General features: G+C 45.1%; 1 protein-coding gene across 1 annotated transcript in view; it reads right to left on the bottom strand.

The window, feature by feature from the left end:
• The window catches only part of oca2 (oculocutaneous albinism II), a 331,959-nt gene that overhangs the window by 287,515 nt on the left and 29,135 nt on the right, over positions 1 to 15,309 (bottom strand). The window contains exons 4-5 of the mRNA XM_078221469.1: positions 2,569 to 2,732; positions 1,181 to 1,260 (exon numbers count right to left, since the gene is read on the bottom strand). Of these exons, the coding sequence (XP_078077595.1) occupies positions 1,181 to 1,260; positions 2,569 to 2,732 (244 nt within the window). The remainder of the gene's footprint in view (positions 1 to 1,180; positions 1,261 to 2,568; positions 2,733 to 15,309) is intronic.

The following is a 15,309-nucleotide window of genomic DNA, read 5'->3' on the forward strand; positions in this document are numbered from 1 at the left end:
TGATCCAGGCGGACTTCATAAAACACTTTGGAGTTTCTGACCTGAATTATAATATTATATGTAGCCAAGCTTTCCATATTCCATATTCCCCAGTGCTGGAAGACTCAGTGAAGCTCTCCCCTCACTCCCACCCCTCTCCCCTCCCTCGCTCCCATGCCTCACCCCATGCACACAGAAATCAGCTCCCTTCCCCTCTCCCCATGCATACAGTCATCAGCCACCACCCCCTTCTCCCCACACTTATACAGTTATCAGTCCCCCTGCCCCCCACACACATACAGTAATCAGCTTCTTTCTGCTCCTACACTACAAATATACTACATTGGCTGATTTGATATGATTTGATTTATTGGCATACAGTGAAAAGTATTGTTCCTTGCGCGCTCTACAGACAAAGCATACTGTTCATAGAGAAGGAAACGAGAGAGTACAGAATATAGTGTTTCAGTCATAGCTAGGGTGTAGAGAAAGATCAACTTAGTGTGAGGTAAGTCCATTCAAAAGTCTGACAGCAGCAGGGAAGAAGTTGTTTTTGAGTCTGTTGGTACGTGACCTCAGACTTTTGTATCTTTTTCCCAACAGAAGAAGGTGGGAGAGAGAATGTCCAGGGTGCGTGGGGTCCTTAATTATGCTGGCTGCTTTTCCGAGGCAGCGGGAAGTGTAGACAGTGTCAATGGATGGGAGGCTGGTTTGTGTGATGGATTGGGCTTCATTCTCGACTCTTGTAGTTTCTTGCGGTTTTGGGCAGAGCAGCAGCCATACCAAGCTGTGATGTAACCAGAAAGAATGCTTTTTACGGTGCATCTGTAAAGGTTGGTGAGAGTTGTAGTGGACATGCCAAATTTTCTAAGCTGTAAAGTGCTTTGAGAAGTCCAGTAGTCATGAAAGGCACTATATAAAAATAAGTCTTCCTTTCTATTCACCCAGGACAGAAGATGGGCACCCACATCAGCCACAGGCCAAAGGCCGGGATCTCACCCAGAGCAAGGGTAGGTTGAAGGAGGGAGGGTTCATCATGATGGGGAAATGAGTGCAATGCAGCAGCTAGCTGTCTCGGGTATATTTTGTGAAGCCCAGAGAAATTCTCTACACTTACTCCCAATTACTCTTGGGCTCAGTTTGACTGGACCACCAGCTAAAAAAAGAACTTAAGCCATTGTAAACTCAGTAAAGTGGTTACCTGCTGGTCATCTCAAAAGTCTTTGTCTTGATGAGTTGATTCCTTTGTGGATTTAACGGAATGGTCCAATTGTGCACTAACTGTGGAAAATGTAAAACAGAGGATCAACATGATTCAAATTTGAATTTCTGTGCATGCAAATATTATCAAAGTCATCGTAGTATCATAGTATGCCGACAGTGCAAAAGGAGGCCATTTAGCCCATCAAGTCTGCAGCAACTTTCTAACAGAACATTCCAACCAGGCCCCATCCTTATAGCCCCACGCATTTACCACGCTATCCCCACTAACCTACACATCTTGGGACACGAAAGGGAAATTTAGTATGGCCTATCGACCTAACGGGCACATCTTTGGACTGTGGGAGGAAACTGGAGCACCCAGAGGAAACCCACACAAACATGGGGAGAACATGCAAACTACACACAGACAGTTACCCGAGGCCGGAATCGAACCTGAGTCCCTGGTGCTGTGAGGCAGCAGTGCTAACCACTGTGCTACCGTGCCGCCCTTCTTCCAACATGAATCAATGTCAAGTATTACTTGTACTTATCTCTCTCAAACAATATCCTTGGAGTTACCGTGGACCAAATGGAAACCTAATGGCAAGCGACAGTACATGTGGTGCATGGAATAGCTTTTCGCAAATGGTTTAGGATCAGTGGGAAAAATCATGGGACGATTATTACATTGTCCTACTGAATGAAACTGCATTGGTTTTGATACCGGTCAGTTCCCACTTTGCCCACTTCTTTCTCCCTATTGCCCACACCCCCCTGACACTTGTACACAGTTAGTGCAATGGGAGATCAGATGCATGTGCAATGACATCTGCTAGCAGTCATCAGCCGGCTTCCTGGTATGAATAGACCATGTTCACTCCCCCTCCTGGCGAGAATCACACTTTGCCTCGTTATTTCTCTAAGTGGCATAAGGTTTTAATTTTTTTCTGGCCGAAAAAACAGGTCTGAAACTCTCCCATTTTCATGCTCGTTCGGCACTTAGAATTTTTTTGGTAAGATCATGTCGTCCCCCCCCCCCCCCACCCCCGGGTTTCTGCCCTTTTTAAAGTACAGATCAGAGAATAGCAGTGGGAAAAGAGCACAAGCCACAAAGGTGATCTGTTGATAATAGACTGATGTTATTGTTATTCTACCGTCTACAATTTCGTTTGAATTGAATTCTACTTCAATTACCCTGGGAGGGCTGTAACTTCATTACACAGTAACAAATTCAATCTTGTTGGTCAATGCTTGCAATCCAGACCATGATTGGACCTGTAAATGTTCAAAAGCCAGTAAATGCACAACAGGGCCAGGTGGACTTCAGGTAGTCTTAAAAGTCACATGAGTCCAAACGACCAGAGGGAAATAATGTTTCAAACATACCGGGAGCTGCTGTCGACGACGCCTTCTTTCGCCACCATCTTCAACCTGTTCAACTTGAATGTTGATGTACTCCTCAGTATTCCTGCGAATTTGATCTTCTGCAAAAGGCCCGGCAATTTCTAGTTTGAGAAGAACATTGTCTCCAAAGTTTGTGAGGTTTATAACTGGAAATGATTCTGATCAAGGACTGTAACAGGTACCATTGGAAAATAAGGAGAGAACAAGCAACAAAGAGGTAGGAAAATTGAAGCAGGCGAAGGCCATTTGGCCCTTCAAGCCTACTTCACTGTTCATTATGATCATGGCTGCTCATCCAACCTTTCCCTCCATATCCTTTGATCCCTTTAGCCACAAGAGCTATATCTAACTCCTTCTTGAAAAGAAAGAATGTTTTGGCCTCAACTGCTTTCTGTGATAGAGAATTCCACAGGTTCAGCACTCTCTGGGTGAAGAAATTCTTCTCGTCTCATGGTTTATCTCATATCCTCGGACTGTGATCCCTGGTTCTGGACTCCCCCACCCTTGAAAACATAATTCCTGCATCTATCCTGGCTAGTCCTGTTAGAAATTTATAGATTTCCATGAGATCCCCCCCCCCTCCCCCCATTCTTCTAAATTCCAGAAAATATAATCCTAGCTCACTCAATCTTTCCTCATACATCAGTCCCGCCATCCCAGGAGTCAGTCTGGTAAACATTCTCTGCACTCCCTCTATAGCAAGAACATCCTCCCACAGATAAGAAGACCAAAACTGCACACAGTATTCTCGGTACGGTCTCACCAAAGCCCTGTATAACTGCACCAAGATATCCCTGCTCCTGTGCTCAAATCCTCTCACTATGAATGTCAACATGCCATTTGCATTCTTCACTACCTGCTGCACCTGCACACTTGCTTTCAGTTACTGGTGTATAAGGAGACCTGGGTCTCTTTGCAAGTTCCCGTCTCTCAATCTATAGCCATTCAGATAATAATCTGCCTACCGGTTTTTGCCTCCAAAGTGAATAATCTCACATTTATCCACATTATATTGCATCTACCATGGATCTTTCCAGGCTGCTTCAGTGTGATACCGACTGCAAGAACACTCTTCCCAGCTGTAACTTTAATAACCATCGGTTTAATTTAGAATGGGGTGAAAATTGCTCTGGACAACACGTAGAGCGGCATCATGGTATATTAACCAAGATTTTGCCTGCCCAGCATTTTTCTACCAAAGTTATAAAGAGTTCAAAATTTGCATGTGGAAAATTAAGCTGTTCATTTTATATTATTTTTTGAAGCATACATCCAGGGAGTGCTGTTCTTTGTTTTGTATTTTATCCAGCTTTATTTCTGACACAAAGCAAAAGGTATCAGTATGAGTAGGCTGTAGAGGTAAAAAGGAACATAGGAACAGGAGTAGGCCTTGTAACCCCTCAGGACTGCTCCACCATTCAATGAGATCATTGTTGATCTGCAGCCTAACTCCACATACCTGCCTTTGCCCTGGACACCATTAAGAGCTTTGGCTAACAAATATACTACAGTGGGGCTCTGCTGGTGCTGTAGAGTGCATCTGTTCAGCCAGGAGAGTTCTGGGCCCAAACCCTACCACCTCGCGTGCCCTGGAATCGGGGTGGGCGAGGTTCCCAGAACAGAAATCTCCATTAGCCTCGGACGGGATTCCAGGGTCTCTGCGGCTGGGAGGCCGGAGTATCTCGCCCCTGGAGTCACATGTAAGTCAGATCAGGTAAGGATAACAGATGTCCTTCCCGAAAGGGCAGCATGGATTTCCATGACAATTGATGAGAATTTCATGGTCACCATTACTGAGACTAGTTTTAATTTCTAGATTTATTATTTGAATTTAAATTCCGTCATCTGCCATGGCGGGATTTGAACCCACGTCTCCAGAACATTAGCCTCTGGATTACTCATCCAGTGACATTGCCATTATGCCATCATCTGCCCCGCATTGCAAGACAAAAAAACATGGGCGAGATTCTCCAGCCCCCCAACCACATGTTTCCCATCGGCGCGAGGTGGCGCATTATTTGCTAGCGGCGGGATTCTCTGAAACATGTCACATCATTTCTGTGATTCGGGTTAGATTTAGAATTAGATTTGTCAATTAAAAGAGTTGGAATCAGTCTGTTATTGCACAATCTGGCTACTGAAACAGCTCCTCACCGTCACACCCTTCCCCCTAGTGGCGGATTAACCATTAGGCTGAGTAGGCTTAAGCCTAGGGGCCCGGAAGGGAGAGGGGGCCCGAGAGCAAACGAAAATTGGTTTAACCCTTTTTAAGGGTGAATAAATTTTCATAACTGTTCAGGTGAGCGTTCATTTTCGGCACTGAAGAGGATCAAAATCTATTTGCGCTCAACATTGAGCGATGAGAACTTAGTGATCTGGCACTCATGCACATTGAATCAGACATGCTTCGATCTGTTGATTTACATGCTGTTATCGACACTTTTGTAAACCAAAAAACACAGAAGCTTTTTAAAGTACAAATGTAAAGAAAATGAAAAATAAATGAATAAAAGATAATAATATAAAAATATAATTGATTCATATAACTTTATGATATTATACATGTAGTACATTATACATAGTACAATGATATAAGTTATCTAACGTCACTTAACATCACTTTATTCTATTCAACAAAGGGTGGGGCAGGAGGCAGGGGGCAAGGTCAGCCTAGGGGTCCGGGTGGTAGTTAATCCGCCACTGCTTCCCCCTCATCTCAAAAGTTATTCAAAATACTTACCCGAAAACTTTTCATCCGAAGATTTTTGATCCTTTTTTTTTCTAAGTGACTGATATTGCAATGTTCAAAATCAGACCAAAACCGTACTGCTTCACAAAAAAACAAAATTCCATGCCATATTTCACAATTAATAACAGATGTCATCTCTCCATTGGCTTACCTGCTGCAGCTTTTAATATGAAGATCAAGGCAAAATAAGTACGATTGATGGATGCTATTGGCACCATTCCTAGCCTTTATCATCACCATTTACATTCCCTTTGCCTTTCTGTCTATGCCATCCCTATCAATTACAGCCCCCCCCCCCCCCTCCCCTCACCCTCACAGTATAAATCTCGTCCTGTTTTCCTTGTCTTCAGCTCTGACAAAACGTCATCCAGACTCGAAACATTGGCTCTGTTCTCTCTCCACAGATGCTGTCAGACCTGCTGAGATTTTCCAGCATTTTCTGATTTAGTTGCAGCTTTTAAGACCTTCAGTAAAGTTTTACGTGTCAGCCTCTCCTAAAGACTTGGGTTTGTCCTTCATATTTATGTCCAAGGCTGTGAGTTTAATTTGTACTGTTATTGATATTAACACTTATCTACATCGCAGGCCGGGCATCCCACTCCACTGCACTCCCATTGAGTGGGGCAGGGACCCTCGAATCTCAGGGCTACTGACTCTTTGGATGTTCAAGATGCAGAAACTGCTGTTGGAGCTGCCTGGGATGAGCATCAGTGAGCCAAATATCTTTTTCTCATCCCCTGATTCTGATCATATTCTTACGCCAAGTCATTACTGGTAGCCGAGAACAACAGGCATCTTCCACTAACTGGGAATCACAATCTGAACAGTCCCAATTACTCTTCAAAAGGGTGAGGCAGTGGTTAGCACTGCTGCCTGACAGCTCCAAGGATCCGGGTTCGGACCCTCGGCTTGGGTCACAGTCTGTGCAAAGCCTGCACATTCTCCCCGCGTCTGGGTGGATTTCCTGCGGGTGCTCTGGTTTCTTCCCACAGTCTGAAAGACGTGCTGGTTAGGTGCATTGGCCATGCTGAATTCTCCCTCCGTGTACCCGAACAGGTGCCAGAGTGTGGCAGCTAGGGGATTTTCACAGTAACTTCATTGCAGTGTTGATGTAAGCCTACTTGTGACAATAATAAATAAACTATAAACTTTAATTCCAATGCATGGACACAAGAAGCAGTTCTACACTGATGCAGCAAGTTAAGATCAAACCCCAATAGCACCTGTTAACTGCTAGAACAGAAATAATGATAAAATTGCTTTACAAGTTTAAGCTTTGTTGTTAGTGTCACAAGTCGACTTACATTAACACTGCAATGAAATTATTGTGAAAATCCCCTAATCACCACACTTCGACGCCTGTTCAGGTACACGGAGGGAGAATTTAGCATGGCCAATGCACCTAACCAGCACGTCTTTCAAACTGTAGGAGGAAACCAGAGCACCCAGAGGAAACCCACGCAGACACAGGGAGAATGTGCAGACTCCGCACAGACAGTGACCCAAGCCGGGAATCAAACCCAGGTCCCTGGCTCTGCGGGGCAGCAGTGCTAACCACTGTGCCACCGTGCCACCCCAAGTCAGCAGATATCAGGCAGGAATAGTTTTGGGACTCAGACTACAATCGATTGGAGAAGTTCAGCTCTTAAAGGATAAAAACTTATTTGTGCATACTGGATTAAGTGTTCAGTTGAAATTCCTCTGCTGGCCATTTTAATGAAGTCATTAACCTACTTGGATTAAACAGCAAGCAGTAAAGGTTCATCTGAATGCATTAACCAACCAGATAAAAATAGCACCCAGATGAATGTCTACCCTTAATGATGTGAAACCTCCCTCCATGACTTTATTACCGGCTAACGCCCTTCAAACTGTCGACCATTTAGTGCGTACAGCATGATGATTTGTAATTGAGAGGAAGGGAGAGGTTTTTACAATGCAGTTAATTATATGTGTACAGTGTTACATTTTTCTGAAAAAAATATAATAGATTCCACAGCATTCACTGTAATTGTACTCAATTGCTGCTATTTTCCATTTTGTAAGCATTTTAAAAAACAGTCAAGTTGCTTCCTTCCCAACTTCTATTTTTAAACAGGTAACTGTCCAAACAGTCAGAGGTAGACAACATAGAAACTTAGAAACATAGAAGATAGGAGCAGGAGGAGGCCATTTGGCCCTTCGAGCCTGCTCTGCCATTCATCACGATCATGGCTGATCGTCCAACTCAATAGCCTAATCCTGTTTTCTCCCAATAACATGTGATCCCATTCACCTCAAGTGCCATATCCAGCCACCTCTTGAATACATTCCATGTTTTAGCATAACTACTTCCTGTGGTAATGAATTCCACAGGCTCACCACTCTTTGGGTGAAGAAATGTCTCCTCATCTCCATCCTAAATGGTCTACCCCGAATCCTCAGACTGTGACCCCTGGTTCTGGGCTCCCCCACCATCGGGAACATCCTCCCTACATCTACCCTGTCTCGCCCTCACCCGAACCCTATTCTGCCACTCAGCAATTACTGGGATCGTGAATCTTAAGTCAAGATAGTCCAGGGACATTCTGACAAGGCTTTACTTCACACTTTAAGAGAGCATAAAGCTTGAGGATAAAATCATGACCACATGATGATTTTGACCAGAGCAAGATCATCATCACGCGGTGAAAATTGTTGGGGAACGCAGCTGTCACAAGAGAAACTGAGCTTTGAAAACGACAATTTGTCAATTTGTTTTGGAGAGTTTGAAGACCTCCCGCAGAGATGAATTAACAAAAGCCTCTCTTCAGACAGTGTCTGGCCAGCAATGGGAGAAACTTTTGAATAACAAATGGCGTGTATTGCCATGACAAATTGTGGGTGAGCCACTGGGTCACTGAAATGGACTACAGAAGCTTTAGAAGCCTAGAGATATCACAATAAATTTATACATTCCTTCATACCATAATGACATAATTCAGTTTTAAAACAGCTCCCAAAGATTAAGACTGAGTACAGCAGGCAGTTAAGAAGGCAAATGATATGTTGGCCTTCATAGAGGATTTGAATATCAGGATCAGGATGTTTTGCTGCAATTGTATCGGGCATTGGTGAGGCTACATTTGGAATATTGCGTGCAGTTTTGGTGTCCTTATCTGAGGAAGGATGTCCTTGCTATACAGGGAGTACAGCGAAGGTTTACCATGCTGATTCCTGGGATGGCAGGTCTGTCATATTAGGAGAGATTAAGTCAGTTAGGATTATATTCACTGGAGTTTAGAAGAGCGAGAGGGGATCTCATAGAAACTTATAAAATTCTAACAGGGTTAGAGAGGGTAGATTCAGAAAGAGTGTTCCAAATGGTGGGGGGTGTCTGAACTAGGGGTCATAGCTTGAGGATATGGAGTAAAGCTTTTAGAACTGAGGTGAGGAGAAATTTCTTCACCCAGTGGGTGGTGAATGTGTGGAATTCACTACTACAGAATATAGCTGAGGCCAAAACCTTGTCTGATTTCAAGAAGAAATTAGATATACCTCTTGAGGCTAAAGAGATCAAGGGAGGAAGGCGGGATGATGATCATCCATGATCAGACATGGTCAAAATGAATGGCAGAGCAGGCTCAAAAGGCCGAATAGCCTACTTTTACTTCTAGTTTCTATGTTTCTATGAATTACAAATGTCCAAAAGCCACTGCAAATTTTGATTCTAGGAAACAAAAGACTGTTTTTTTGCCAGGAAGCATGTTACCTCATCAAGATGAACGGATACCTGCCCCTACCATTACCTGCCCTTATCATTAACCAACCAAACCTTTATCAATTTTCACAACTTTTACATGACCATATCATAAGACCATAAGATATCGGAGCAGAATTTGGCTATTTGGTGCATCGAGTCTGCTCTGCCATCCCATCATTTTCTTTTGTTCAGTCATGGCACATGGCTGGCCATCATTTTTTGCCCATCCCTAGCTGCCCTTGATAAGGTGGTGATGAGCTGCCTTCTTGAAATGCAACTGAGTGGCTTGCGAGGCCATTTCAGAGGGCAGTTGAGAGTCAACCACATTGCTGTGGCTCTGGAGTCACATGTAAGGACGGCAGATTTCCTTCCCTAAAGGACATTAGTGAACCATCGTTGAACAATCAACAATGGTTTCATGGTCGTCAGCAGACTTTTAAAAAATTTAAACTCCACCATCTCACTATGGCAGGATTCGAACCCAGGTCCCTGGAACATTTGCTCAGTTTCTGGATTAACAGTCAAGCGATAATACCACTAAGCCATCACAGCTGATATGTTGCTTAACCCCATTCTCCCACCTTTTCCCTGAAATCTTTGATTCCCCCAATCAAGAACCTATCTATCTCTGCCTTAAATACACTCAATGATTTGGCCGTCACAGATCCGCAACCCTCTGGGTTTCACCAGTAACTGAGATCGAAAATTTAGAATGCAGTTAAGGGCATTTTTTTTTTCATCGGATATCTTTTTAATGAAGTCTTTGGGGATTGAAACCACAATTCCCCTCAAACGCAGCATGCACCATTCTGTCTGGCTGGAGTGTCTCTGCCTAATTTATTGGAATAAAAAGTGCAGTGCATGGAGTAATCAAAAACCCCCATATTAACTTTAACTCAACTAATTTACGGCAATCAGGAAGCTATTTTTGTCCGTCGGATTGGAAGATGTCCCAGTTTTTCTGTAAATTTACAGCAAAATAAATGGAGCCAGTGAAGCAGCTGTGGGCCATAAAATAATTTGGCAACAGTTGGAACCATCTCCACTTTATTAATGGGTGCCCTTGGACGAAGCGTAAAGAACTCACATCCCTCATGTAATAGCCACTTGGCAACTTTGCTTTAATTTCTGTAATTCAGACAGAGTGAATGCTACATTTTCTGATGTATGCGCAACAGCAAGCCCCCGACCAGCATGTGATAAATGACCAGCTCACAATGGAACATAGATAAATTTAAAAGATAGTAAAATGGATGAAAGCGGGCAGTTATGTGCTTTATCGTCAGATACTTCCATCCATCATAAACAGCTCGCTGGTTCACATATATATCAATGAAGGTTCAGTCTACTGTAATAAGCTAATGGCACTTTCTCACTTGCACACCCTTGAGTCCTAACCAGAGACCATACCCAAATAGAAAGCAAGACCACATTTTTGTGACTCGTTCATACGCCTATGAAATCCACGTGCTCACTTTCTCTCTCGTTCTTTCAATATTTGCATTTGTAGGAGACAGTGAGGTGGTTCACTCCTAATCTAGTGGGGAAAATTGCACCAATTTACTGCTACATCGAACACAGAAAATGTTGGAAAACCTCAGCAAGTCTGGCAACATCTTTGGAAAGAGAACAGAGCCAATATCAGGATTACTCTTCTCAAGACATGCTGTTATGTATGTTGGGGCGTAGCCCCTTTAAGGCAACAAGTCATGTGACCTGGGTGTGGGGTGAGCTGGCCGGAACTGCCCTGAAAGGGCAGTTATCATAGAATCCTACAGGGCAGAAGGAGGCCATTCGACCCATCGGGTGTGCACCGACCTCAATCCCACCCAGGCCCTATCCCTACAACCCCGTGCATTTATCCCTAGCTAGTCCCACTGACACTAAGGGGCAACTTAGCATGGCCAATCCACCTAACCTACACATCTTTGGACTGTGGGAGAAACCGGAGCACCCGGTGGAAACCCACGCAGAAACGGGGAGAACGTGTCATCTCCACAAAGACAATGACCCAAGCCGGGAATCGAACCCAGGTCCCTGGCACTGTGAGGCAGCAGTGCTAACCACTGTGCCATCATGCGGAGTGTGGAGCGAGTAGACTGAATAAAGATCTGTGTTCTCTGACACCTGACTGTGGAGTAGTTCTTGAGGGGGACCCACTCGGTACTAAGGACTTTAACACGTAAACTCTGTTCTCTCTCCACAGATGCTGTCGGAACTTTCCAGCATTTTCTGTTTTGGTTTCAGGTACCAGAATCTGCAGTAGTTTGCTTTTATTTTACTATGCTGCTGCATCAAAATCCATTTTGATTCTTTTGTGGACTAGCACCCTTTGACCACTATATACCCCATTGAAAACAGCCAAGAACCACATGTACCCATGGGCAAGTAACAGTCAAGTTATGCATTGAAGAAGGGGCAGCACAGTGGCACAGTGGTTAGCACTGCTGCCTCACAGCGCCAGAGACCCGGGTTCAATTCCAGCTTCGGGTGACTGTGTGGAGTTTACACATTCTCGCCGTGTCTGCGAGGGTTTCCTCCGGATGCTCCGGCTTCCTCCCACAGTCCAAAGATGTGCAGGTTGGGTTGATTGGCCATGCTAAATTGACTCTAGTGTCAGGGGGTTAACAGGGTAAATAAGTGGGGTAACAGAAATAGGCCCTGGGTGGGATTGTGATGCAGACTCGATGGGCCGAATGGCCTCCTTCTGCACTGTAAGGTTTTTATGAAGACCTCAACCCATTTATCATCTCTGCCTAACTGATTCCAGCCAATTCTTCTCATGCCCACCAGGCAGTTGGGAGGCAGCTATTTCCAGTCATGGGTCAGGGGACCTTTGATTGCTGTCAGGTGAAGCTGTTGAAGGCTTATTATTGCAGCAGTTGCTTGTGGGTGTTTTCACACGCTTGTGTCTAAAATGTCACTCCATTCATGACTAAGTGTTGCTATCTTATTCTAAAGAGAGTTCCTGATTTAGCCAGGCACGCATCATTTGCTAACGGAGAGTTACCAGAATGGATGAGGGACTTCAGTGCCTGGAGAGATGAGGGAAGTTAGGAAATTAACTCTCCACGGCAGTTTTACACTGGAGACCCATTCTGAAAGAAAATCAATTCTTAGGTGTCAGGAGTTGGATTGACTGCACATAACACTGCCATTATGGATCAGTCACCCATTATAGAAACAGCTTGTTTTCCAAGTAGTAAGGAAAATGGGGCAGTTGCTATAATGCCAAATTTGTATTCAGGAGGCAAGTTGAAAATCTCTACTCTATTGCTCAAATGGCATTCTGAAGCCTTGTCTACCTGCTGAGATCCCATTTGAAGGAGAGCAGGAAGATCTGCGTTCCTGGGAAAGAGTCACCTTTTTCCCGGGTGGAAGAGTCAATGACTAGGGGGCATAGGTTTAAGGTGCGAGAGGCAAGGTTTAAAGGAGGTGTACGAGGCAAGATTTTTACACAGAGGGTGATGGGTGCCTGGAACTCGGTGCCTGGGGAGGTAGTGGAAGCAGATACGATAGCAAGTTTTAAGGGGTGTCTTGACAAATACATGAATAAAGTTAAAGTATTAGTCACAAGTAAGGCTTACATTAACACTGCAATGAAGTTACTGTGAAACTCCCCTGGTTGCCACACTCCGGCACCTATTCAGGTCAATGCACCTAACCAGCACAGTCTTTTGGACTGTGGGAGGAAACCAGAGCACCCGGAGGAAACCCAGGCAGACACGGGGAGAACGTGCAAACTCCACACAGTGACCCAAGCTGGGAATCGAACCCGGGTCCCTGGCGCTGTGAAGCAGCAGTGCTGACCACTGTGCTACCGTGTCGCCCACTACAATAGGATGGGAATAGAGGAATATGGTCCCCGGAAGGGCAGGGGGGTTTAGTTCAGACGGGCAGCATGGTCAGCGCAGGCTTGGAGGGCCGAAGGGCCTGTTCCTGTGCTGTAATTTTCTTTGTTGTTACCAACATCACCAAAGCCAATGCATCACCGTTGTTGTTTATGGGGTCTCGCTATGGGAAATTGACCACCATGTTCAAGTGCTTAAAAATTCAAGTTTATTTAATTCATTTATGGAATGCGGTTGTCGCTGGCAAGTCTAGCATTTGGTGCCTATCCCCAATTTCTCTTGAGAAGGTGATGTTGAGTTGCATTCTTGAACCCCTGTGTGGCTAGGTACTCTCTTAGTGCAATCAGCATTGTGACCCAGCGATCACAAAGGAACGCTGATATATTTCCAAATCAGGACAGTGATTTGATTTGATTTGATTTAATTTATTATTGTCACATGGGTGGCACAGTGGCATAGCACTGCTGCCTCACAGCGCCAGGGACCTGCATTCGATTCCCAGGTCTGTGTGGAGTCTGCACGTTCTCCCTGTGTCTGCATGGGTTTCCTCCGGGTGCTCCAGTTTCCTCCTACAGTCCAAAGATGCACAGATTAGGTTGATTGGCCATGCTAAATTGCCTCTTCGTGTCCCGGGATTTGTAGGTTAGAGGAATTAGCGCAGTAAATGTGTGGGGTTGCGGGGATAGGGCCTGGGGTGGGATTGTTGTCCGTGCAGACACGATGGGCCAAATGACCTCCTTCTGCACTGTAGGATTTCTATGATTCTATATATTGGGATGCAGTGAAAAGTATTGTTTATTGTGTGCTATACAGACAAAACATACCGTTCACAGAGTACATGGGGGAGAAGGAAAGGAGAGGGTGAAGAATATAATGTTATAGTCATAGCTAGGAGGTAGCGAAAGATCAGATTATTATATGGTAGGTCTATTTAAAGGTCTGATGGCAGCAGGGAAGAAGCTGCTCTTGAGCCAGTTGGTATGTGATCTCAGACTTTTGCATCTTTTTCCCGACGGAAGATGCTGCAGGCGAGTGAGTGGGATTTTACAACCTTGCTCAGGCGCGGCTCCTAAAATCCCGCCCCAGGCCAACGGAGGATTATGTTCTGCAAGCAAAGCCCGCCTCGATTCCAGGGCGGGTGAGGTGGTAAAATTCCAGCCAGTATGTCCGGGGTGCATGGGATCTTTGATTATGCTGGCTGCTTTTCCGAGGCAGTGGGAAGTGTAGACAGAATTAATGGATGGGAGGCTGGTTTGTGTGGTGGACTGGGCTATGTTCACAGAGTGTGTGTGTGACTTGGAGGGGAGTTTGGAGGTGGAGCTACTCCAAAGCATCTGCTGCCCTTCTTTTGGGCCTGTGGAAGTTGCAGATTTGGAAGGTGCCACTGAAGTTAGGCCTTGGCGAGTTGCTTCAGAGCATCTTGCTGAAGGGGGTGCATGTTTAAGCTGGTGGATTGGTTGCCAATCAAGGGCTGCTTTGTCGTGGACGGTGTTGAGCTTGTTGAGTGCTGTTGGAGCTGCACTCATCGAGACAAGCGGAAAGTACTCCATCGCATCCTGACGTATGCCTCGTAGATAAGAAATACTTCAGGAGGAGGGAGTCAGGAAGTGGGGCAGTCATGGCAGAATTGCCACTCTCTGAACGTGAAGCATTTTGGGGAATGCGAAGAACAGAAAAGGGTGCTATATAAATGCAGGTTCTTTTTTTTATTCCCAGGCTACATAAAGGGCTGGATGGCAACACTCACAGAATGTTGGCATCCATCTTGAGTAGCGTTGGAAAATAACTACCTCCTGTTACTGCGGAGTTTCACCGACTTGCAGCTGAATTGGTAAATAGAACATATTCACAGTAGCAGGCTTCTCGGACACAAGGGAGAGGAATAAACAAGCACATGGTGGAAATCTTTACTTCATAACAAACAGACATAAATCTCCAGCCAGCCAGTGAGTGATAGATATGACCAGCCTTGCACAAACAATCATATTAGATTCACTGAGGGGTAAACATCGGCCAAGACACTGGGGATAGCTCCACTTCTCTTCATTAATGTAGTGTCATGGGGTCCTTTACGTCCACTTGAGAGGGTAAATAGGGCCTTGATTCAACAGTGGGAATCATGGTGGCACAGTGGTTAGCCCTGCTGCCTCACAGCGCCAGAGACCCAGGTTCAATTCCAGCCTCGGGTGACTGTGCGGAGACTGAACATTTTCCCCGTGTCTGCGTGGGTTTCCTCTGGGTTACTCCAGTTTCCTCCCACACTCCAAAGATGTGCGGGTTAGGTTGATTGGCCATGCTAAATTGACCCGAGTGTCAGAGGGATTAGCAGGGTAAATATGTGGGGTTCCGGGAATAGGGCTTGGGTGGGATTGTGGTCGGTGCAGACCCGATGAGCTGAACAG

Source organism: Mustelus asterias, chromosome 10 (genome assembly GCF_964213995.1).
Source record: "Mustelus asterias chromosome 10, sMusAst1.hap1.1, whole genome shotgun sequence".
In the NCBI taxonomy this organism is placed as follows: Eukaryota; Metazoa; Chordata; class Chondrichthyes; order Carcharhiniformes; family Triakidae; genus Mustelus; species Mustelus asterias.